General features: G+C 35.6%; 2 protein-coding genes across 3 annotated transcripts in view; one reads left to right on the top strand and one right to left on the bottom strand.

Moving 5' to 3' along the window:
* Window positions 1-27,294, bottom strand: part of LOC132906326 (leukocyte receptor cluster member 8 homolog) — a 93,181-nt gene that overhangs the window by 11,308 nt on the left and 54,579 nt on the right. The gene's annotated exons all lie outside the window — the stretch shown is intronic.
* LOC132906324 (uncharacterized) lies at window positions 953-27,043 on the top strand. The gene is made up of 5 exons (XM_060958405.1): window positions 953-1,354; window positions 5,167-5,681; window positions 16,265-17,377; window positions 23,526-24,206; window positions 25,274-27,043. The coding sequence occupies exons 2-5, from the start codon at window positions 5,514-5,516 to the stop codon at window positions 26,075-26,077; spliced, it is 2,766 nt and encodes a 921-aa protein (XP_060814388.1). The 5' UTR covers window positions 953-1,354; window positions 5,167-5,513; the 3' UTR covers window positions 26,078-27,043.

Raw genomic sequence — 27,294 nt, 5'->3', positions numbered from 1 at the left:
GTCCGTTAACTTTTTCTCCGGCCGTTTAATAATTTCTTGATATCCCAACAAACTTATCAGTATTCCTCGATGCAAAGTAGCAATCAGATCTTATCTGAAATAGATTCGTTCTCAACGAAACACGAATAAATAGATTCCCACTTTTTTCTAAGGATAAAATATCAAGAAATTACGCCGACAGACACGTAAACAGATAAAATTACCGTTAAGAGCGTTTTAGTGTCCAAAATAATAGTTGGCGTTCAAAATTTATAACTTTTTAAATCGCACGTTAGTCTCGTATAAAACTATGATTATGTGTAATTTGCATTATTATTTAATATTTAATTCTCTCTCGGCTATCCAAAATTTTGAAGAAAATTAAAATACGTTTGGATATCTACGATAGCTCGATATTACGATAGGTATTTAAAAAAAGGTTTAAGAAGCTTTACTCTTGCAATTATTTTCTTATATAGCAACAAGACAAGGTTTTAGGGATTTCTATGTGTGAGCTGAAACTCAAAAGAAACTCATGCTTTCTAAACGAACTTTGAAAAATTATATTTATTTAAGGTGTACGAGTCTCAGAAATTGTTATGTACATACAATAAGATCTTCTTACTGTTCAGAATCCAGCTCGTATCTTCTTACCGTACTTGTCATATTGTAAGCAATATATGTCAGTGCATACATTTTTTAGAAAGTAAAGGCGAGTGTGTAATTTATTTATTTATATGGAAGTTAACTAAATAAGTGAAATTTATATATATGAAACACGTTGCTGCCATCGTAAAAGATTTCGGTATGACATCACAGAGGAATTAATTTCCTACAACATGTTACGATATCTCTTTTTCGATTATTCGTTTTTAAAAAAAAATATAATGGAATTTGGAGAATAAAATATCTTAACAGACACATTATAATCAGCCAAACGAAATATTTTAGCGAGGAAGCAAGGTTATACAATTAGTACAACGATGTCATATCATCTAATCATCAATTCGAAAATTCGAATGTCCGCGTTGGTGGTCGGTGGCTTGTGGTAGCACGATGGGAAACGCAAGTATACCTATACTTCAAGGAGGGAGTAGAGCACCGATATGGGAGGAGTTCCTTCGAGTTCTCTCTCCGTTGAGAGACTGCAAGGAGCAGAGGTGGCCTCTGCTCACCTGAGGATTTCAGGTGGCAGTCGCCCTGCTGAGTTGTTCAGCGACGGGTATCTCGTAAACACTCTGTGATCCACAGAATTCCCGCGAGTTCTCAGTTGAGTTCTCGTTCCATTCTGCATAACAATTTTATCATGCCGGATTCTTGCGCTCGTTCTAATAAGTACGATACCGAATTATTCGAGGTACACGCGTTTTTCACGGTTAGTTTCACCTATTATCGATGATTTCCACTTGATAGCTTCTAACTCTTTTAGAAGCATTATTTGTCCACTTCCTTTCGAAGCACATCGTTGTCTAGCAGCAAAATCACTCATTGATATTTCCATTTTGAACGTTCCACCGTAACGATCCAGTCGAACTATAAGGGATCATTTAGGGGAGATATTAAGAAAATTTTGGAAATGATCGATCGAGTAATTCGTTCGATAATTCACCTAATTCACCAACTGTAGCTGTTGAAATTCGGACGTAAAAAATTAGATGCGGATACGAAATACGATGTTTATATCGAGTCAAAAGAAAGTGAACACTTCGAGAAAGAGTGATTTATCAGGCGACAGAGAATTGTATCTTATATTCGATTGAAAAATCTGTTCGTACAATCTTAACAAGGTAATTCGTGTTCAGCAACGCGCTTTGATTAGGTTTTACATTTTAACGGACTCGTCAAACCTCTTTCGATTGTCGAAATGTCAGATTGACATGCATCTTTGTGCACGATAAAGTTCAAACGAATGTCCGTCGTTTATATCGTATCGTTAGTGTAAAATTACGGTTGAATTTAACAAAGTGGCTAATAAAATGAAATAAACTAAAAAGTAACGTGTCCTTAGTGCGAAGCCGGTGAAGTGCGGGAAATAATAAATCGTTGATTAAATCGACAAATATGTTTCAATGTGCAACAAAATCGTAATAACCTTGAGACAAGTGTGTATAATAAATTTTCAAGCATCGGCAAATCATTGTATCCTGAATAAAACAGTGCAGCGAGAAATAAACAAAAAAAAAAAAAAAAGAAAGAGAACGAGGTTGTATTGTGTACAAAAAGCTCTGGGCGAAATTTACGAGTTAATGAAGTATTTCACAAAGTCCTCGTAAAAATCGATTTATTTTTGCAATAATACCGTAACAAACGATGATATCGTGAACATGGATCAAAGGACGTCGAGGTAGTGGTTGATACACACAAATTTTTATTGCAACAATGAAAAAGATTGTATCTGTGATAATTAAACCGACGTTTATACAAATTCGTATTTTTATGAACATAACTAAGGGAAGAAAATGTAAAATGTAATTTGTTTCATCTTTTAAGTACCAGATGAAAACCACAGATTCAAAACATGATAAGTTTTTTATAGAAGAGCAATTTTAAAATTCAATATTTTGTCAGCCAATGATACATCAAAAGTACCTTTACATTTGGTTTAAAACATTTAATTTAAGAAGGAATTCATAAATTATAACTGATATATCGTTGTTCAAAATTATTCTCTGTCAGCTGTTTTTAACCCTGCCTTTTTTTTTAGCCATTTTCGATTCAATTGTATTTTTCTAATAATAGAAAATATTTAAATATTTAAATGCAAAAAGAGTTGTTATTGACGTACATGTTCTCTCATTTCAATTTCAAGACAAACATTTTTTTAAAACATGCAAGATCTTGTTTCGTTCCTTAAAACGAAAGAAAAATTAAAATATAAGAATTCAACGATTGCAAAAGGGTTAATAGATGTAACAACGAAATGTTAATAATCATTGCCTATTCTTTATCAAAAGACAAGGTGTCGTGTTACACTAATCTGAGCTATGTTTCGGGTATAGTAAGACAAAATTTACATTATCCATGTATCTATCAGAAAATCGTGTTGTGTGTCATAAATCTATTTCGCCGTATCCAACGAGTAAAACGCAGACCGTTATTTCGATAAGAAAATCAGCAATAATTTTTCAAATTACTATTGGATATCGAAGTTTATTAACATACCAATGCTTCGTTGATCATTGATTTTTCGAATTTTTTAGGTTGTTCAAACATGTACATAATTCATCATTAAACTGAAAAATTTTAATTTGAATAATGAAATCTGACCATCTCAAAATATTTGATATTTATTGCATTTGATAGAAATATTTCCAAAGAATAAAGATGAACTGCTCTGTATCTATGTTATTCTCAAAAGTTTTGTATCGCGTATGCAAAATATGTACATTTTCCACAAATTCGAAATTGCAAAATCGGATTTCCATAAAGCGTATTCGATAGATTTTTTCAATTTCCTGGATTAAACAAAGGTGAAAACAGTATCTCCGCTTGCCAAAGGCACCGATATGAACCGGCACTGTTATCGCGATAATAATTAAACAAAATATCAAGGCTAGCGGATCATTCTTCTAAATCACTCGGCAATGACAAGCAACTCGAATCGTCTATAAATCTGTTTCTCGATACCGTTCATTTGACAGGCGAGCATTTGTTTACTCCTATGCGATGGCGCAAACGCAACAATTGACTGGATATTAAAACGAGAATCCAAAACTAAAGTAATTATAAAGCTCGAGGACTCGAAAGTTCAAAGATTAAAAAGTTTAACAATCTGAAAGTTAAGAGACGTAAGGTTTCAAGAGTCTGCAAGTCTAGGAATTTATATTTAAAAATGTAAAAATCTAAGAATCTAAAAATCGCTAGATTCATAACTCCAAAAACATAAGGACCCGCGAGCCCAAAAATTGTAATACTCAAAAGTTTGAAAATCCAATCTAAAAATTCAATAATTCTTCGATGCAAAAGTCCCCAGAATTTTAACACGCAAAAGTTGAAAAATTCAACAAGTCTAAGAACTTAAGAGTCTACAAATTTCTAGCCCCGATAGTTCAGAGATTCAAAAACCCAAGAATAAAAAGGTCCAAAAATTCAGATGTTCAAAAATTTAAGACAACTTAAAATCGCACGAATTTCATTCTCCTCGTTAACCGAAAAGAAATCAATATTTTCATACTACGAGTTAGCAGTAAACACATAAGAGTTGTTCTTAACACTGAGCTGTTTATATGATGGATGTAAGTAGCACGTTCATTTTAATGTTACAATATTAATGGTACAACCGTATTTTTATTTACAATCGATAAACGCGTTCAAAATGGTTCCAACGGTACTGGAATCGCAAGCGACTCGAGCAACTTTGTTCAATCACACGTATGACAATGACAAGCCGTTCAACGTGCTGCACGCTTCGCTCGGGGTGTTATCTTATATAGGGTATCAATTCCTTAGCCACAAAGTAATTTCACAGTACAGTAGCATGAACCGTGGTCCACGTAAAACCGCTAGCTTAATAAGCTGTAATAAAGGAGCTCGTCAATTTCTGCTGTTATAATATCAGGCGATATATCACACTTCTAAAATCACTGGACAATTTGTTTCTTTGTACGTGGATAACAGCTTATAAACGAGTGACATATTTATTGTCATCTGTGACATGTACAGAATCTCCCAAAGATAGATGTCCATATTTTTAAAATCCTCCCATTTCTTTGCTAAACGATATAATAAATCTTGAAATTGAAGTTCTTGTTTCAGACATATACTTGGATCTTTCAAATACTTCCTTTTGTTAGATATCGAATTAAATAAAATGTATTTTCAATTTTACTTTCCTATCTTAAAAATAAAATTGGACGGGAGATGCCGATGTTCCTGAATTTCTTGTTTTCAAATTGTATACAATAGTTTCTGATAGGTTTCCAAAATAGAACCTAAATTCGGTAAGAGAAAAATTGTCTAAAATCGATAGCGATAGATATTTTCCAGAAAGTTTCGAAGATAAGAGATCGGTCGAAAGTTCAAGCAAATGAGGCAGACTGTTAGCTCCTTAGAAAGTTCCTGTATGAAAAATGATGCACGATTAAAAGGTTACACGGAGAAAGATAAACTTGACGAAAGCTGCTAGATAATCGAATTACTTCGGAAGCTTCATCTACAAGTTTTAGAATTCTTCTTTTTCTCTTGTAGCTACGCTGGCTACGTTGGACATCGATGGTTGGAATTGTCACTATGATAATTAATTTCTATTTATAACGAAACACCGATGGACTCTGATAAGCTAGCGCCGATCCGTTTTCATCATGCGGACACGTGTTTTATGGAAATCAGTGTACTTGAATGCAACGTGCACATATAAATCCGACGAAATGAAATCGGGCTTTGACTGATATATATAACGATTTAAACAAAGGACATATTTGGCAAATAAAGCGTGATATTATGAAGAGAAGTTGAAACACGTGGTGATTCTTCGAACTGCTTTATAGCGACTGAAGAGTACTGCAAGTAGTGTGTCATCGCTATCAAGTTGGAGCATGATGGGAGAGGTGATCAGGGTTTCTGGGAGGGCACCGGATGTCGGGGAATTCCTCAAGGAGGCGATGCTTTCGCAAAGGTTCGCCGATGTAGCTCTTTGTTGTACTGGCGGACAAAGATTTTTGGCGCATCGCTTGGTTCTCTCTGCGGCCAGCCCTTATTTGCAGGTTGGTGTTCTGTTTTTTTATCCTTTGCAAATTTACCAGGTAAATGGAATGGTTACTTTTACGCAAAATGAACATTTATAACGATGGCAGAAAAAAATTAAATAATTCATTGACATCAATTTTATGTAAGTATTACAGTGCATCGGTTTATTTTTATATAACGAGTTACAGAAGAATATTTATACTCTCGCAATTGTTAAATTTAAATAATAAATTGCTTTCATCTCGCGACTTACTGTACAGATGAAAAAATCCACCGATCGAAACGTGCAAAAGTGTAACGCTTTATCCCAAATTATTTAATTTCGTCTAACGAGTCTTTTTTTAATTTGCAATCGTTAAATACCGCAAAATATCACGAATCTCAGTTGTTTGGGGCCTTAAGTTAGGGACTTGGACGTTAATTTAGTCTGGTGATTTAAAATGGTCCATTTCCTAAATCTATGCAAAATTAAGAAGAGCGAATGAGTATTATCTTCTTTATTATTGCGAATTTGAAAAAAATTACGATTAAGTTTTTGTCTCGCACTGGCTTATTAATTAAAATACTTGGTCGCGTATGTCTTTATTTTGGACATACGTGTGAAATACAGAATAAAAATAGAAAATCTATTCAGACCTCGTTTTATAAAAGTTTTTGTTTCACAATAATTTGATGCTAATAAGCGACTATATAGTAGCACTATCTAGTCACATTAAATTCATCCGTAATAAGAAACATCAATCATTCGTATGCGTGTGTACAATCGTGTGCCAACCGCTAAAAAACGAAGAAAGAAACGCGTATACGTAATACCACCGATCGAAGAAAATATGACATATGACTTCCTGTTGTCCATGCATCAAACAGTGAAAATATCATTCCAAATATGTCGTTACAACCGAGTACGTATTTACAATGTAACTAATAGAAGCAAGTCGACCATAACGTGAGTTAATTTCTGTTTAAAGATATTTAAGAAACGTGCCAATCATTAATCATAATACATCCCAGTTCGGTAATAATAAACGACGAGATACGAATAGAGGATAGTGAATGAAGGTAAATAGCGAAAGCGAATTGAAATTAATTTTTTCCCACCATTTTACCAATTAAAAAATTTCTTTTCGTTTAATTAATAGTAATTTCACTTCTACTGTATTTTTCCTGCCACTACCATTCACTTAAACGTTTCAAATGGACTAATATTCGAAAGACAGAATTTAAGGCATTTACGTTTAATCGTCGTTAAAATTACAGAGTACGAGATCAGCGATTAGTTGACGAGATTATCGATGCAACAAAACGTATGGAACGCAATAAATTAGATTGCTGATGACTACGAATGTTAAATATAACATCAAAAAGCATATTACATTTATCCTCGCAAAACGTGTAGAATCTATAGCGAATTTTTAGTATGTTGCATATTATTTACGTTAGAATTTGTATTCCACAAAATATGACAAATACACCATGCTCTTTAATAATCTTTTAATTATATAACAACTTTCTACTTAAGTTTTATTTCTTTCATTGCATTTTACGAAATTGTGCATTCGCGTAGACATCCTCATTCTATTGATAACATATGTTTTCCACAGTAGAGAGGAGCCGACAATTAGCCAACAGAAACGCTAGGAAATAGGAAAGAAGTGTTGCCAGGTGTTTTATCAAAAAGATACATATTGATTATAAACCAGTTCGTCTGAATGCGATTCCATTATTACTATATGTATATGTACTTTTACAACGACTCAAGAATAATAAATAAAACGATATCTAAACACGGTATAGGCGGCCAGAAAATCCATAGAACGCTTATTAATCAAACGTTAAGCAGAAGATAATTAACAAGCATTTGGATGTTAACAAGACCAGATAAAACAATTGAATTACGACGGGATAAAATCGATTTATTTATACGTCGTAAAGATGAAGATTACAGTTCCTATCGTATTAATTTAATGAGCACGCATTAAAATAATTACCTCGATAAGTGGCGATTCGAAACATAGATAGAAACTAATTTCCGTGGTGGAAGAGCTAATCCATCTATCACTTTCTGTATTACCGCGATATTAAGTGATTTTAATATAGTAAAATCGAGTTGAAATTGAAGGATGGATGATATCGCGCTATTAAATTTTAATACCAATGTACAACAGCGCTTCTGGGTATAATTAAATCAATATATTAACTTATTATAAATTGCTATCCTTTTCTTTAAACTTTAAATTATATTTAATAAATCTTCAATGACAGATTTATTTCATTTCCTATAATAATACAAGAAGTGTTACAGAGATTTCGATCGCTTCGTTTTTCTTTCTCAATATCTTGTATTTCATCGAACTTTAATCTATCTATGTCACGTTACATAATCCCCATAGCTCTATTCCACATGTTTGTAAAGTTTCTCCTCGTCGACGGAGGTACAATTTTCTGGTAATCGTTTTCAGTTCGATTGCTCGCCGGTAAACGCCAGAGGACGTGCTTTAAAAATTACATCTTGCAAATCTCCACTGTGAAAGGTTCCCGACGCACGCGCGATACCATTTCGTCTCGTTTTTCTTTTCTTCTATTTCATTTTCTTTTTCATTCCTCTTCGACGTAAAAACACGCCCTCGTGATAACGAATATCGTTGTCTGGACGCCGTTAATTTCGAATTTCACGTTTAACCGGTCGATAATGAATACTATTTACGGAATCTGTTTTCTTCCATTACCATCTTTGTCGCCCGACTGATTGCCATATTACACACCTTGTTACGACTTCTGTTACGTCGATGACAAACCTTAGATAATTAAACATTTCGTTTTACACTAGATTCGAAGTTTTCTCCACGCCGCTATGGACACCGTTCAATGTCATGCTTCCTGATTCGATCCATTTCCAGATAGACAACGCCAAAATCTGGTGGAACGTGTTTCACGTTTGAAATAATTGACCAGATGGTATGGGAACGTGACGGGATTGGTGACAGTTTAGATGGAATCTAATGCACAGCTGCGTGGACAGCAAGTCATTTCGCAATCAACAAGGAAAACGATGTTACTTTATTTATAAAAGACTCCACGATTATGTATCTCTTATCGTCTTTTCATCAAAATGGATGTTAAAAAAAAAAAAAAGAAGAAACGAGAATAATCTTTTAATTCTGTCGTTAATGTTTGATATTCATATAAGAAATTTTGATATGAAATAAGCGAAGTACTCGTTTGATTTAAGAAGCTTATTTCAATCGTGAAAAACCTTTATTTTAAACTAAGAGTAATTAGTACTCAAGATAATTTCCATCAGTTAATTGCAGGGTAACGTTTTGAGATACGTCTTGAAAGAAATAGCTCGATGACATTTATAGGCGTGCACGCATCTTGAAAATACCGCTCGATATTCGTGGGTCAGCGCACCCCAATGATTTCATTTACCGTTTCGGTCTCCTGAAAAGAGCACGAGAGAGCTTCTAGCACGTAGGACGCACTGTATGCGTTATGCGAGTTGATGCATGCTAAACGCCGTCGCTTGATCCTCCAGATAGAGGCTTACGGGACCATTAAAATACTTGCACGCAGCTATTTTATAGCAGTTGATTCACTATATTCCCAAGATAGTACAACGTTCTCGCCTCTACGGTGGATTGTCATAAACAACTTTTACGTACACGTGTGTGTTTTCGCTTGAAAAGAATGACGATGCCTTGTGTACGTAACATACCGCTCTTTTTTTTATGTACAATCTTTTGTGAATATAAGATGAACTTGATCTTTTCGTAACTATGACTTCTAATATATATATATACCTTATACACGAATTGAGATCACTAGATTCATTGTTCGAATTTATGTCACATACATATTCCACTGTTAAGAGGTCCATTTCTAAGATCTCCAAATCTCGTTTACAAAATTTGTTTCCTTTTGGAATATACATTTATTTAGTTATTTATTTTGAGACTATTATATTCATTTTACCCTTCTTTCTTCTTCAGTCTCATTCATTCTATTCTTTCTTCCTTTTACGTTTCTTCCCATCCTGTTTCTACTCCACCTTTGCTCTCTCTTTAAAAGATGTAAAAATTTCTTATGTTCACAGAAGCAAAATGTATATTTACGCTTCTTCGCTAGAAATATTTCTTATAATATAATATTTATGTCTAACAAAGTATCGAGGTATTTTTTTTTCTATCAATTTGTCAACGGCGAAATTTGCGAGCAAATTAGTTTATACTGTTTCAATTAGAGAAGAAAGACAAGAAGTCATGAATTTTTACATAAGCACGTAGTCGCATAGATATGTTCTCAGTTACATCATATTTTAAATAAAGAACCGTTGTTGATTCCATGAAATTAACGTTTTTTCGAAAAAATATATAAAAACGAGTACTTGTTTGAAAATTAATGAAAAGTAAAGAAATAATTGTAAATAATATAACTATGTTAGATTTGATAAATCGATTTGTTTGTAATTCGTCAGGAATGAATTAGCAATTGACTGTTCAATCGCCGAAAATATCGACGCGTTGGAGCGTTTATCTTCGATTGGGGCCGAAAATTTAAAATTAAAATCAGATGGTCGCTCCAGGTGGTTCCTTAACGTCCCGTATAACTAATGGCGTTTGTGCAAAGCATCTTAACGGTATATGTTGTAAAACGTGGCATGAATTCGTGATAAAACGTCCTTCTATTAGAGTAGCATGTGTCAAAATATACATTTCGATTTTTGTGTAAATTGTCGCCTATCCGTTTGATAAAACGATGCTAATCGACTATACAAGTTTTATATGGAAATAGATGTTACACACTGACAGAAGAATAATTGCTGCGTCGAATATCTAAATTACCATTCCCTAAAGATATATTCGTATTTTCTAGGTTTTCGTATCTATTTGTATGTAATCGTTCGTTACACTATTTTCTACCGAAGACGTGCTTTCTAAAAAGAACAAACATTCGTTGCGGAATTTCGTAAAACTCGAGTGATTAAGTAACAAATTGAAAGTAAAACAATTTAATATCGTATTAGGTATATAAAAATAGTTCGAAAATATCGATTTGCACCTCGGCTTTCTTGCAACTTATTATGTAAAAGTGTAATTGATTTCCAATTGTAACGACCGCGATGCGACGACGCAACGTCGGCAACTAAGTACTTTATAATAAATCTTGTCTCGATTTTTAGATCTCATATTTTTTATGTATTATGCTAATATACAACTGCATTCAGTATAATAATTTATCATGGAAGAGCACTTAAGATTAAGATAATAAAATGATCCAGAAACTGCACTTTGCTACATGTAGGAATATACTTTCAACTGGTTAACTCGACGATTATTAAGATGAATATACGAGATTATGTTATTACATTCTCCCGGCCTTACTCGTATTATTTTTTAATAACAAAGTCATCGATCTGAATTTAATCTGAAATACCGCGGTGTTTTCAACGTTTCTCTTTCAAAGAAGAACGTAATCGTACGTATTCCGGCTCTATATGAGATTCAAATTATTTGCTTTTGGGCTCGGGAATATTTATCACGACTGTCTAAAATCTAAATTATTTTAAAGGTCTTTAAGCTTTAATATATTAGGTTTGTCCGAGAAGTGTCTTTCTTTTACAGACACATCTTTTATAACAGCGCATCTTTATACAAACATGAAACTGTCGAACGTTGTGATCTTTATTTCAATAGAAAAAAATGGATCATACGTAATTCGATAAAATAATATAAGACGGAAAATGTTGTGCACCCATTATTTCCTTATAAAACGAAAGAAACTTTTCGGACGACCTGATATTACGAACAGTCGTCAAAATATTTCAATTCTTTCATTTAATAAGAAATACTATAATTTTTCGTTACAGTTTTGCAGATGCTTTTTATACTATCGAAATAATATTGAATCTGTCGTATTATTATTGTAGTGTATTAACAAAAAGTTCAGTATAGCAAACGATACATAATATCCATATTTATCTACGGGATTTTGTTAGAAATCTCCGAACATTTATTCTAATATTTAAAACGATTCAGATTTATCTATTAGAATTCCCCTTGATTTCGCCTGTACCATGAAGTTAAATTCACGGTATACTGTATAAACTACAAGCACTGTCAAGATTTCTTATCACAACAGTATTACAAATAGGTTCAATTTCCTTTCTAATGTTGCACACTTATTAGTAAAATAAACGTGGTTGGTACTTTGCTATGTTGAAAGAGTATTCTTAATTGTTTCTAGTAACAATTATTCACAAATCAAACATCTTAGACCCACAAGGTTGGAAACGCTAATTTTGAAGATTCTTCTTCTTCTTCTACTTCTTCTCGAAGATACGTATCTCTATCTGTATATCGTGTTTGAAACATTGTTACAATATAGATAACGTAACGATAAGGTTTATGGTTGTGCATTTCATTAAATCGCCTACATAGTAACCTCGGTTGGTTACACACGAAAGAAAGTATCTGATCTGAACGTGACAAGTCTATAACGTGTAAATACTTAAGTACCAAGTACTAATCCTCGGTAATTATTTAGAAAGCTGCCGCCATTGATGATTCTTTAATAAATATGTTGTTGGCCGCATGATTCTACACAGCTTTTCCTATACATGTAACCTCCGCTCAGTTTTAATTTCCGAGATATTTCCAAAAGACTGTCGATACCATTACAATGAATTCTGCAATAATTGTGCAGAATTTGCTATAGTGGTAGCAACAGTTTTTTTACAAATATGTCGAAAACTAAAATAGTTCGGCCATAATACGGAAAATGTTCGAAATATCGATTTCTATAGCATATTAAAAAGTCATCGAAACACAAAAAGACTGCAGCTTTCTAAGTAATTACTCTATTCTGTACGATGAACAGACGAAGAATCTCATCGAAAGAGCTGGTTTAATCTAATCGAAAGTGGAGCAATGTCATGAATAAAATCTACATTCCTGGATCAGTTGATATCGAGTTAATTTCCACTAATTACCGTATCTGATCGTATCGTTAGCGTAGCGTTCGAAACGTTAGAAATGCAGCGAAGTTGGTGGCTAGATCAAATACACTTACGGTTAACGAAGCCGAGTAACACGTACCTGTTTTTCTTATATTTGCTATATTATATGAGCCGTTTAATGCAGAAGTGATGTAGGCAAAAAAAGTCAAGTCCTATTAAACTGGACAATGAGGAATAAAGTAAGAATTCTGTAAAGGATCGAGCGGGCGATTTTCACTTATTTTGCTATTAATCGAGAAACTAACGAAGATATCCCTACGCCACCTCTGCATAAAGTGGAATGCAGGTTACGTTTTCGAGATGTGCTGTTAAACCAAATTGATAAAAAATTTTGTATTGCACGAAGTCTTGGAGGTATCTCGTTATTACTTTCGTTCGTTTTATTTAATAGGATTTTTATAGCAATTAATATACCGAAGTAAAATCTTACCGCATCTCTTGAAATGTTTCTACAAAATAGCTAGATATATCGATGATTTACTATTTATAGTGATAAAAATAATTTTGATGAACACGTATTATTCTAATTATTTAGAGGAATTTTTTGAGTTGAACAAAAGTCTAATTTGGTATTAGAATGAATCCAAGCAACACTTTTCCATTCCATACACTGTATTATTTTTCACATACTCTTATGTACTTCTATACAATAGAGAACAAATGTTACAGAAAACGTTAAAAAGTGAGTTGGACTTATAACTCTATCCGGCAATATATCATTGTCACAAAAATCTTCCCTGGTAGTTCTCGTTTTAATATTTTTATTTATAGCAAGTCGGAGGAAACGTGTTAGCTCGTCGTTTTAATTGCGACGCAGATTAATGGAACAATTATTTTTAGAATATTCGTGGAATTCCCAGGTGTTTCGCTCGTATTATTCAAATAAAAACGAATTAGTCAGCGACAGAATCGAATAATAAGAAAAAAGAGGAGCATGAAAGGAGGGCAGGATCACGGGTTAGTTAATTTTGTATCCGTTTGAAAATTGTGGGATTCCTTGGAGTACGAAATCGATCGTCTATCTTTCTCCATCTGTGTGCTTGTCCCTTCGTCGTTCGAGCCGACGCATCGACTGGTTACGCATCAAAGAAAAGTTTGCCGCGGTTCTCTAATGACCGCCATTACTTACGTCGTGTTATCGTTCGTAGTTCTATCTTGATAGAAAATTGGTGTAATAATTATGCGTCTCGTGGTACGTTCAAAGAAAGCTGTTGATATCTGGTGATTTATCTCTTAAAGTTATTCTACCGTGAAGAACGGGTGTTAAAAGCCCTGGGAAGTTTGTTAATTTTTCTTACTACAAATTGCTGCAATATTTGCCAATGAACTATTTCTGATGCTATATTTATATCCGAATAAAATATCTCACGATGCAATTTCGTTTATACATTCGGCAATAGATAAATAGATATACTTTTTCCCCCTTTTTCGTGTACATAAGTATGGCCGTAGAACTTTTTATGTAGCAGTAAACCTTTAATACAGGATAGAAAATATCTGATACAATCAATCTCAATTACTTTTGTTATTAGAAGAGCAATTAAAGTTTCTTGTTTTGCATGTTGGTTTCTTAATATGTATTTAATGAAGCATTTAATGTGATATATGTATACGACCATGAGGTTACCTACGTTTAGTTTAACCAGTTATTTTAGCCATTGATCTTTATGAATTCTAAAATATCTGTAATACATATCTTATAGAAAATATGTTGTACATTCATTTGCGTTGTAATTTGCGTTTTCTTATATAAATTGAGCTATTCTCGCTAAATAAATGGAAAGAAAATTTTTGTATTAATAAGTCAAATAACGAAATTTTTTCCTTTTCACGTAGAAAAGTAAAAATGGCAAGAAAATAATATGTCTGTTTTTAAAAATGTAATCCGTTCGCGTTTAAAGTTGTTTCGCGGACTGATTTTTGTTCAAATTAGTAGTTGAGATAGATATTTGCATTTTTGCATTATAAACGTCCACGCGCAATTTACAACAAAATCAATAAACTAGTTTGTTACTAAAATATCGATGATGGTAATATTCAGTCGCGAACGAAAAGCTGGTAAGCGTCAATTACATAGAATTATGCATAAGTTTCCAGCTTAAGCCATAAATAAAACAATTTTAGATCAGTAACTGTGAAAACGTTGTAAAAAAATCTCGTAAATCAATGAACGCAAACGCAATGGGAGTAAAAATTGCGTAATGTTTTATCATGCGTAAGTCACATGTCAGTAATTTGTTAGTAGCGCCGTTATACTGGGCACCATACGAACCTTTAGTCACGTTACATCTCTTCTATAGTAATATAAATATATTTTACCACTCTAAGTTATTACTTTTTAATATTCGATTATCCCTTCGATTATTTCAAAGTAATTTATGGAAACACCGGAAGCTCTTCAGCAACCATTGTAAACTATAGTGACTATAGTATACATGGTGAATAAGTTCTATAACGTTAGTATATAAACCGCTCTATAGCGTTAGTATATTCTCTGTTAATTCGGAATGCATGATAGTTCTGCATTTTTCTATCCTCAAGATTTATGATCCCAGATAACGTCCACGTCGTTGAACGTTTTGCATTGCACGCAGACGTAGATCGCGATCCAGGCAAACCATTTGGAGAACTCGCGTTGATTCCATTTATGCGTCCGGTTGCATAGAAGGAAGCATAGTGGCACGTTTTAATCGCCTTGAACAAGAATATCGATACTCATTTCGCTCTCGTTCCAAGAAAACAGTCGTTTCGTTAGAAGAAAGATAAAATTTCCGAGAATAGTTTTCACAGAGGTCATATCAGTGAATGAAATTATGAGGTGAAGTTGGTATCTCGATGGAAATTCATTGAAATATCTTTAGTAACAACTAGAATCTCTTCATATGAAATTCTAATTGTAAGTATTTCAAGTTCAAAGTATAACGTTTTTAAATAATATCAAGCGAATTCATGTTAGATGAGAGTAGAAATCATATTTTCAAGTAACTTCATTTTTCTAGGATATTTATATCTAACTATGATCTTTATACATAGTGTTTCTCACTCTCTCTATCTCTTTTAATGGAATTAATCCACGAGAGATTAGAATTTTAATTAACCTTTTGATAGAAAATTATTTTATTAATCTACGATCAAAGTGAAGTGTAATGCTTACTGAAAAGAGCAACAATCTAGTTAAAAAGAACCTTGATCACTGTTTTGCAACACCTACACTGGATACTTAAATGAAGCTTATAATAAAAACGAATTGAAATAAACTAAGAGATAAACTTAATAATTCACTGGAAAAAAACATCGTTGTAAATTTATTCCAAACAACGAACAAGACTATTAAAACGGAATTATTAAAACTGTACAAAAATAACTAGGATACCAGATCATCCGTGACCTTTTCCCAGAGCCGAAAGAGGTCTCCGCGACGCACACGCGGAATTTAAATTCTCGATTTAACGAACGGTGTAACGCGCCGTGTCACAGTGAACCTCGACAAGTTGGCCAGCAAAAATTTCACATTCGTTCACATTCACGTTGCCCATAAATATCTTTGGCCCTCTTTGAATAACCCAGCTTGTCGTTTTGTTTCAGGAAGTATTGCTGGCGCACAGTAGAACGTCGATGCATTGCGAGCCCATCACAGTGATCCTGGCCGGGGTAGAGGCACCAGAATTGGCAGCGATTCTCGGTTTCGTGTACACAGGAAGCGCGACGGTACCTCGTCCTCGTCTGAATGCGTTTTTACACGCGGCCGAAGCCCTCCACATTAGACTTCCGCCGGTGCCTGTCGTGATGACCTGTACGCAGGCTGACTGCAAGCAGGAAGACATCAAGGACGTGAAGATCAGTCCAAAGTACCTTCAGTGCGACCAGTATCCGCGCTGTGACCGCTGGTGCCGTCCACGTAGGAATCAAGATGGAGATTCCGCGGGTAAGGAGGAATCCTATCCGGCGATCGAGTCCTTGCAGACCGCAAGAGAAATCAGACCGCTTCCTGAATCGATGAACTTTGCCGGATCGAGATACGGACCAAGACCAAGTAGATATTGCTCTACAACGTGGCCCGTTGCTCCTTTCCCGAGCGCGGCTCAAGAAAAGACTATTCACGGTCTAGATCAACGTATGGATAAGGACAAGTTGAATCAGACAGATGTCAGTCGGTATCAACCGATCAGCGTGGTTCCTAGGATCGATAGGATTAGCGACGTAGCCAGTGCACACTCGGAAAATCCGTTTGTCGGTTGCGACTCTTCGGAAAAGGCTCGTCAGCAGGAATTTTGCTTTTCCAGGAGCTTGTACGATCTTCGTAGCATGCAATTGGATCCACTCGAGGCGAGAATGAAAGGTGACCACGATCGTTTCCAGGCTACGAACGAAGAAGATACCTCCGGGAGAAATTTATCCACTTACGGTAGCTGTTTCGAGCAAGAGAGGATTCCTGCTGATCGTCTCAGTGTAATTCGTTCCCGTATCGACCCCTGTCAGGGCAAAACCGTAGCTCTACAGTTACCTGCAAGTACCAGATCGTACGAAAATTTGGACGTTGGTGAAGATTTGACTTGTCGTGATCACTGTTTCGTCTGGAAATCGCCGAGAAGACAAGTGGCTAATAGAGTCATAGCCTCGCCGTGGAAGCAAACTGTCAGGCCTTACCATTTGCCCAAGTTGCAGCCGATAGTCTTTCAGCCCCACGTTGACGATGCCGTAAGTTTTTCATGCAGTCTTCCGTATGATAATTTTGCTCTTTATATGTTACCTTAGACGAATAGACGTTGCGAAAAGTTCTTAGAGAAGATTGCGAGTTTGTTAGGCAAGGAAAATCGTGTAGCAAGAGACGTTAATTGCGAGTATCTAGCATGTAACCGATACTTAGGCGAACTACACGATAATTCTTTGTAACTGAAGAAATGCCAGGTACCTGGGAATCTATCTGTCTATCGTGGCGTTAACATAAACAGTCGTATTCTCACCCACGATTGATACAGTATGTTCGAACAGCAATGTAACTGTACAAAGTACAATTACTCGGAAAGCAAGTGGTAATTTTCGTCGTGGAGATACTTGAGGAGCATTTAAATGGCTGCCGTGGCATCCATTAGCGTGATACAAATTGAATAAGTATTCTGGAAACATCTCGTATAGCTGGGAGGTAGACACGAAGCGGGATTTCTGTTTCAAGGTGCCCATTACATTCAGCTGTGGTATTCCTTTCAGAAGATTATTTATCTCGTAAACTAATCGCTCTCTGAATATCCGATTGCACGATCTGGATGCGTTCCAGTTATAGAAAAAATAAACGGGAATTTGTAATATCTGCGACCATAGTTGTTTTTGAGTATCTACTAAACGAATCTAGGCCGTGAACTATTATCGACCAATTATTTCCTCGAATTGCGGCCGAGTTTGGAAGAAAGTAAAGGGGGAGACCCTCGATATATCTCAATCTCCGATCGTCGTTTCATTATTCTTCAGACTCGCGATAATTTGAAAAGCATATTTTTCAACTGAACGATCAACTACGAAATTTCTAAGCTGATTAATCGAGTTCTTGGGTCAAATACAATAAATATCGAGTCTACTTATTTTTATGCTAGGGTAATTACAAAGTAATTACAGTTAGGGCAATCGATCAGGCTCTCTGTCGTCGTGTTTTACTACGATTACAGAGATCGAATCTAATACGTTCGTTTCTTCTTTTTTCTTTAGTTTAGAAGATATAACAGTTTTGAGATTTTTCCTCCGGTCGACTGTTCCGTCTCTGTTGGAACATATTTCCTTTCACCGCTTTCATGAAAATTGGAGCAATGCCTCTGATATACAGAGAAGATCGAGAAAATATTATAGAAAATTCGGCACGATCCAGTAACTTGAGGAGTTTTTCGTAACACATCGGATTTTCAATTGCACAAGCCTCGATGAATTTGTTCGGTCGATTATCGACCAGATACAATTACCGATTCCGTTCCGTGCCTTCATATTGTTACATCACGTCGCATACACGGATCTCGGCAGATCGGGTTACTAATCTTGCTCGGTAGCAATCGCTATCCTTTCGTACAGAAAGTGACTTGTTTACCATGGCTTTTGATCAAGAACGAGAGACTAGGCGATCTCATCTTTCGAGATTCCTCGCCATATGGAATCTACCACAGACGTGGTATTACTACATAAAGTGGTTACTTTGAATTATAACAATACTTCTTCGTTTATTGTTTTAATAGATATATCGTATATTATATAGATTTTCATACATTTCAGATTGATTCCTTGTTCATTTATGTACTATTTATGATAAGTATTTGTATCGTTATATAGGGAGTAAGCGATTAAGTTAATAATTTTAATTTCTTTTTCAAGCTTTCGAGGAATTTAAAACGATATTTCACCGAATAATCGATTCCACCGCATTCCTAAATATTTTTCAATTTGTTCAACTTGCCCGTTTTAAAGTATACTGTTCTTATTGTTAAATTATATCGTCAGTATCGGCATTAAATATGTAGAAGTAATATTATGTCCATCAGATACGATACACCATCGTTAGATTTGACGTAAAAAATAAAATTCATCGGACAGGAAATGGAAATGATTCGATCCAATGATTGGACAGAGGTAAAATCTTAACGAGTCACGAGACTTATCTTCGTTTACGAGATTGGAAATGTCAGTGGTCCGGTTTAGCTAAGTTGTGTAGCGAAAGATTAACGAGTGAAAATATTTGCATTATTCTTCCGCCATGACTGTTGTGTGTTACCGGCAGCATAAGTCGCTTCAAAGGCTAATTAAGCAGAACCTGTGCAGGCATATTGAACGCGTGAAACATTCTAACTCTTCTCCAGTCTTTCCGTAATTATTTTCCAGAATTATAGCGAACCCGTGCCGTTAATTTTGCAAATTAAACAGTCCATTAAGGAAATGGGATTCCTCGTAGTTTCGTCGTAAAATCAGCTAACCATTTAATTTACTTTTATTTCTCTTTTATTACTCTATCCCCCTTTTTCCCCTTACCTTCGATTTGCAAATCTTTACTGTGAAATCACTCGTTCGGCATTCCGCTCTTTTGCTTCTCTTCCTCCATCTCCCTCTCGCGTTTGATGATCTCTCGAACATGCTCGGGTCATTGCATAACATTCACCCGTCTGTACTGCTCGAGATCGTCCCCGTTTCAGGTATAAAACACTTATGGAAAGTCCGCGAACAGTTCGTACGCCTTAGACGTTTTAAATATATTCAGCCATTTGTCTCTTCGCGACTGTATTAAATTTTAGCTTTATTGAATGTTCCCCGGAGTCCGATTTCTTCCCTAATGTGTTTTCCAGTCCAACTAAATAATACACTGCGTTCCAAAGTATCAGGCCGCTGCTTTAATTGTTAGCATATCTTCTCGATCGTTAACGGTAGAAAAAAAATTACGTCGCACGTTTCTTAGAAACTGCGAAATCAATCCAAGCGATCTTTAATGTAGACATAGGTTTCCTTTTCAAAAAGATTCTATATCCTTTTAATTCAAAATTAACCAAGCGATCCTCTAAAGATTCTTTAAAGACCCTTTGAAGATTAAATTTAAACTAATTCCCGTTCGAATCGTTTTACTCGTAAGATACTTAACGATACCTGAGCCTACACTTTTGGACGATACTATATATTCTATATGATCGATTCAACTTTATTGCAAGCATCTAGGCGAGCATGTTACCATCCTTAATACCAGACCAGTGTCTGGCAATTGAATTTGCAACAAACGCACACGCGATCCTACGATCAGAGCAAACTATTCTCAGTGAATTAGATATGCGCATGCCGAGCATATAAAATATTGGTTATTCCAAATCATTTAGTTAAAATGTTAATCCAGTCGGTAGTTCTGTCGATTCGCGCAGATCCTGTTTCTCGTTTCATGACTGAAATCGTTATCTACCGTATCAATCGTAAAGAAAGGATGTTTCATCGCTGGTGTGCAAGTAGAGCAGAAATTGTTTTGAACTGTCAGGCCGTCGTCTGGCATTTGAATTGGTTCATATCGACAAAACGAAACCAGGTCTCCGTTGAACGTTATCAAATAATTAACTATATTGTTCGTCAATTCGATCGAACATGTTGAGTTAGTCAGAAACAGTTTCGAATCACCATGAGTGGGTTAAGAATGCTGCTGTTTTGCATGTTCATCCATGCATTTACATCGCTGCGATAAAGCACAATCGACGAAACTTGTTATCTTGATGTAGAATACAAGAAGAAGAAGTAACGAGGAATTCCTTCATTTTATAAAATATATAGGGCGTTATAAAAGTAGATTATTATGATATTCCAGCTTTTTCTGACAGTTTAATTCGTAGAATGTTTCGAAAAAAAATATGTCATTGAACGGTGATCGTATCGTTTCATTAAAATAACTAGAAAATTCTATTCTTTTTGTTCTTTGAAATGGTAAAAGTAAATCGTTTCAGTTGGAATTTGTATTAGAGTTCGATATATTGCTCGCGTTATTTATGATTGTCATCCATTTTGTTTCGTAATTTATTTATTTCGTTGCTGCTGGATTTTTCATTTTTATTAATAAAATACATTTTCTGTATTTCCATAGTTCGATTCTTGGTGTTGAATATCTTCTCCGTCAAGATGTTTCTAACGAAGTTTTAAACGAACTGTCAACTAATCAACCGTGTAAAAAAGGTGAAAGGAGTCTTCGTTTTATTTTTCTCTTTATCCCTCGTACAAAATATAGCGTCTAAGACTCGCTTTGTTGTAGAACAATCTATCGATCAAATTTCCAGTAGCAGTTGATTTTTCTTCAAATAATTTTTATGTTTTTAAAACCGTAAAATTACTCAATACCGATCAATCTCACAAGAATATGAAAACAGAACTACATGGTACATTTGAAAACATGACACGATCCAATTTTTTACGAAAGAGACACATACCTTGGCATATTTTTCCCTTTACGAAGCATTCATTCATTTTCAGACGCTTATGAAGTACATTTTGGAAAATGTCCGCGACAAATTATAAAGGGAACAGTTTGAATTTCATAGTGGTCGTCTCGCAAACCACCCTATACAGCCGATCGCTTGTTGTTTCTAGAGGAAACAAGAAAGACGCAAGAAGAGCTGAGGGAACAAGCAGGACCCACTTTATTCTTCGTCGACCTTTCACCACAAATGAAAGCACGCGGTTCAACCGTGCGCGTCTCGATATGCCAGCCGTTCATTTTGCTTTCTTCAGCTGAAATATGCAGAGGAATCAGTGCTCCTCCGGGTGTGCACTTCTGCTGGCTCATTTAGCGGACCATGGTAATTCGATGGTGCCAGGTGATAAGACGTGTCCACGACACCAGCTGCCTCCTCTTGCTTGGCCAATGTCATTCTTATTAATGAAACTATCAGTTACACGTACCACTTGCTCTTTTTCCTTTTTTCTTCTTCGTTCTGTTTCCCTCTGTTTGTATCCTTTTTCATCTTTTTTCCCCTCTTTTTCTGTCTTCGTGCACTTTTTACTTCGCATCTTCGTTTCTTTTTCGAAGAGTGGCCCAGAAGGTGGTGCCAGACCAGCTGGTGGCACCAGCCGGCTGCGAGAATCGCTTTTACGCGTTATTACACGCAATCTGGAGAGGAACGTTTTCTCTTTCGACACGTGCACTGATATGCTCCAGATTTTTTCCGATTACTTTACAACCTTGCGCAACCTGGCCCCGTCTCTACCTTCATGCAGAATCGCTTCTTTCTTCTTCTTCTTTCTTTTTTTCTTGTACTTCTCGCTGCAACGAGGCGCACCTTTCTTTTAAAAGAGCGTGTCGCTGATATAGGTACATGATTTCGTCGATGCGAAGATTGGCACTTGAATTATTGGTAGAAACGGATTAACAATCTCAAGTATCGTGCAATGCAAAATAAGTGGGACGCTTTTCATCGAAAAGCACACGCCGGTATTTAACTTTGCCCAAACTTTTAACGTTATTGCGCTTTTATACAGATCGTATCTTTCCACTGCAAGTGATCAACGATGTAAGTTACTTCTCGCGCCACGGCATAATGTCATCAGAAAATACAGAAATATAGAGCAATGAAAGGTTGATAAAAAATGACCAATTTTGGTAACCATTCGCGAACGAAATATTTACGTGGAATATTAACGTGTACAATGTGATAAAAAAAATTGTAGAAGTTAATTGTAAATATAAATACGAAAATGAAATATGAAAATTCATGGTCATTTTATCATCCTTCATTACCATATGTGTTTAAGAATTTTTATAATTCTTTTATATTTAAAAATCTATCAATGTGAGTTCAGATTTTAAATACATATTGGTCGTCGGTGGCTGGAATATGAATAAATTAAATCTATAATTTTTTGCCATTTTAACTTACTATTGCATTAACGTTCTAATTACAATCAAATAACCGTTGATCGTGTGTTTCACTTGTACGAGTATGCGTGTATTAATCGCACATATTCTTCTACAAAGGTACGAATGATCAATGATCATCGGTTACACGAGGTGCCGTAACTTGAGAACAACAATTAGAAAACCACGAATCGACGATTAATGTAGAGCCAACACTTCTTCAAGCCAGATCAGCTTAATTGCTTCCGATGATTTTCTCTAATGATAATTGGTGGTTTATATGGACGGTTGGTACGAGCAAGAACTCTGTATGAGCTCTTTACGGTCGAGTAACCTATGGAGGATGAATTATACACATTACGTGTATATGCATAATGTGTAATTAAAACGATCGTGTTAAATAGAGAGGCAAAAAAGTGGTCTGGCCTGATAAAGTCAAATAGTAGAGATTTAAGGCGTGAAATTGAGGAAGGAAATAGCAGTTTCGATGTGATCTTGTTGCAGAAAACCGGGGAAAATCTACGTGTGCCAGAAGTCACGCGATCTCCAGCGATCTCTACCAGTCCTAATCGACAGCTCCCCAAAAGTTCTACGCCTGCGGATCATTATTATGGTATCGAAGTTCCTACCACCCACGAAGTTACGTACAATAACGATAAGAAGTTACTGGAAGTGAGCCCTACTTTGGGACCGAGGCCTCAAGAATTATATTCATCTCAAATTGCATCGTTGACGATCGGTCAAATCACTCCATCGTTGAATAACGATGCCAGAAACAACGAGACTATCGTACAATCTCAAAATAACGTAATTTCTACGACAACGAGATCGTTGCCAAGTACCTCAGAGAGTAGTCGTATGAATATCAATAGAAAGGGTGGTTATTTCGGTCAAACGTTACCTCAGTCGCCGCAGAAGCTGGAAATTTCTCATCCTGTTAGCAGACTGTGCGATACGATCGAGTCGATCGGTAAAATCGATCGTTTCGCCAATGTGGAAGCCGAGAAGCTGGAGAACGAGACGAGGATCGAGGATAAACTCGCTGAAAGAGTTATTATCAACAGTGATAATAATAATAACGATGCTGTAGTTAGTCAAGACGGTGTTCAACGCGGCAAAGGAGCACAGGAGAATCATAGGTGCGATCAGTGTGGCAAGACTTTCGTTACCAAAGCTTCCCTGAAGGTACTGATCGATTGGCTGCTTGATATCTTTTCTGCTTTTTTCGTTTTAATCTAATAACTTGTATATTACCGATGTTACGGCTGATTAACCACCGTTGCTATATGACATTGTTGCAAAATTACGCGATGTAGAATTTTTTTTACGATTCTCTATCCTGCATTACTAAAATTACGAATGATAATATCACTGGTTATAATAAGATACTGTAATAAAGTCCCATAATTTATAATTTCTCTACAATTTCATATCTTGTCTAACTAAGCTTACTGGACGTCCTCGTAACACGTTGTAATAAAATTCCGCGATTTATGGTTTCCTCGTTGTACCTTATTTTACATTGTTAAAGGTAGCGCTTCAGCTAGATACCCTAGGAAAATTTCATATAAAGCCTCCAACTTCTTGTTCCATTATTAGAATATTTCTCAAAATTATTAGGCTGATTGAAAAATTCTATCCTTGTTATTTGAACTGAAATTTTTATTAATTAGACTTAATCATTGTTATCTCTGGACTGTTTCTCATCCAGCTGTTACTTAATTGATCTCGTACCACTAGTACTATAGAATATCATTTTCTTTTCATTTTTAAAGTTCTCAACAGTAACTAATTTTTCTAGCAACATTACGCTTCTTCGTCTACGTCTTTTATAGCTCACATTCCGCTGAAACGTACATTTATACGTATACCTGCTGTTTATAAGAATCAACAAATAACGTCCAACTTAATAGACACTAAAATATCGAGTAATTCAGCTTTAACTATCATTAGAAAAGTTGCAAGAAAAATTCATTATTTCCTTTTTCTAATTACAATTGCAAGTACGCGTCGCAAAAACTTTTCAATCAATTTAATAGTTACTGAAATCTGTACTGACCAGCTACCACTAATAAAAGACATAATTAACGAAAATTCATTATTTCCTTCTTGTAATTACAAACGTAGACGCATGTTACAAAATTCGTCCATTCGATCTGATTGTCACTAGAACCTTTAGTAACCAACCGCGACTAATAAAAGATATAATTTAAAAAGATATTCACCGTTCCTTTTTGTAATGGAAAATTTAGGTGCACGTTAGAACGCACTCAGGAGAGAAGCCATTCCGTTGTACCGACTGCGGCAAACAATTCTCCCAACTACGAAATTACAAGTACCACCGAAGCGTTCACGAGGGCACCAGGGAATTCGCAGCCACCTGTCCAGAATGCGGCAAATACTTTAACGACCGCGGCTACCTGAGCTCCCATATGAAGATTCATCGTAACCGTAAGGAGTATGGCTGTGCGGAATGTGGAAAGAGTTTCAATCAGCGGGTCGCCTACAACATGCACGTTAGAATCCACACTGGAGTGAAACCGCATCAGTGTGAACAGTGTGGAAAAGCATTTTCCAGGAAGATGTTATTAAAGCAGCATCTTAGAACCCACTCGGGAGAACGGCCATATCAGTGTCAGGTCTGCCAGAAAGCCTTCGCTGATAGATCGAACATGACGTTACATACGAGATTACATTCCGGTTTAAAGCCTTATCAATGCACGTTATGTTCGAAGGCGTTTACGAAGAAGCATCACCTAAAGACTCATCTGAATTACCATACAGGAACTAAACCGTATTCCTGTCCAAACTGTGGCTTGAGATTTTCTCAAAGTAGCAACATGAGGACTCATTTCAAGAAGTGTACCGTTAATAATCCGATAGAAGCAAAGGACTCGCAGATGGAGGGTACTGTGATAGATTCTTCGAAGGTTATACAAGCGAGAATAATATCGAGGACACCTACAGACACGTTAACGCCCCCCAATTCTGACCAGGAATTAAGCATTCTAACGCCGATTTCGAAAAGCAACGGAATAGAAGGTATTGGTACGTAGCGATGAAGTTATAGAGAGGTCTAATAGCCTGTCCACTCGAGTGTAGAGTATTTGAAGAGGTGTTACTATCGTAGCTAAACAAATACGACAGATACTCGTCGTCTCAATGAAATCAATGCACGCACGTGTCAAATTAAATACTTGGTGAAGACACCGTGAAGTGACGGCTATGAATCAGACTGGTGACGTGAAATATACACGTTCTGTATTTTATGCGATTGACATGGTGAATTCGTTGTAAGTTTTTTTGGTCGATGAAATAGCCTCTTTGCGCGGAGATGCTTTTTGTCGGGCTGATTTTCAAGATAAGTGGTTAAAACGATAATGCACGAGGTAATTCGACGGATAAATCGATCAGGTTGCTGCTGCCCGCAAATCGTAATCGAACGGTAGAAAGTATTAGATTCATTTGAAAGTAGCACTGCCAGTTGGTAATCCGAGAGCTACCATAACAGTACGAACAGCCGCCTTTTCCTAGAAATTGTCGTTTTACGGTAGGACGTATCGATTCAACCCACAAACCGATACGTCATTCTTGAATCTTTTTTTCGTTTCTTTTTCTCTTTTCTCTTATTCTTTTCTTTTTTCTTCTGCCTTTTAAGTTGAAATAGGTCAGTTGAAAAGATCATCCATGGCATTAATTCGTAATCTGATAGAGATGAAAAAATTGGTTGCCTCTCGTTGCTTGTATATTTACTACTTGAGCAAGGTAATACATATACACAGAAATAATTTTGTTACATTTATTCGAATGCACGATGTATGACGAATATCGATTTAAGAAATTTGTAAGCTTCTCGAGAAGCAAGTTCAATGGCGAGAATCTGACTTTTGTACATTACTCTGTAATAAATCAACACCTATATTTGCTGCCTTTTTCTACTTGTAATATAAATGCAAAGATGTATATTTACAATGTAAAAAATATTACAATATTAAATCTGAGCCTGTAAATGGCGAACCGAATCAGAAGATCAAAATTTTATTTTTATTTCAATATACCCAAGAAATACTAAAAAATTCTTTACGAATTCCACATCTTATTAATCTCGATAATACGATCGAACATCCATCGACCTTTGCAACGAACTCCTTTACAAATTTCCTACTCTTGATACTTTTCCTCTCATTTATACCTCTTTCGTTGAATATTTGTTTAATGTTATTTTCAACAAAAAATATTCCGCTTCCACTACTAATCAGAAATAAAGTCCTTT

This window comes from Bombus pascuorum, chromosome 4, assembly GCF_905332965.1.
Source record: "Bombus pascuorum chromosome 4, iyBomPasc1.1, whole genome shotgun sequence".
Taxonomy (NCBI): Eukaryota; Metazoa; Arthropoda; class Insecta; order Hymenoptera; family Apidae; genus Bombus; species Bombus pascuorum.
Note: the sequence above shows the minus strand (reverse complement) of the source record. Positions and strands in the feature narration are given on the sequence as shown.

Excerpts from the sequence above, each read along its gene's own strand:
- LOC132906324 (XM_060958405.1), top strand. The coding sequence starts at position 5,514 with ATGATGGGAGAGGTGATCAGGGTTTCTGGGAGGGCACCGGATGTCGGG. Across the intron at positions 17,378-23,525 it reads AGCCCCACGTTGACGATGCC|AAAACCGGGGAAAATCTACG; the intron begins GTAAGTTTTTCA and ends ATCTTGTTGCAG. Across the intron at positions 24,207-25,273 it reads TTACCAAAGCTTCCCTGAAG|GTGCACGTTAGAACGCACTC; the intron begins GTACTGATCGAT and ends TGGAAAATTTAG.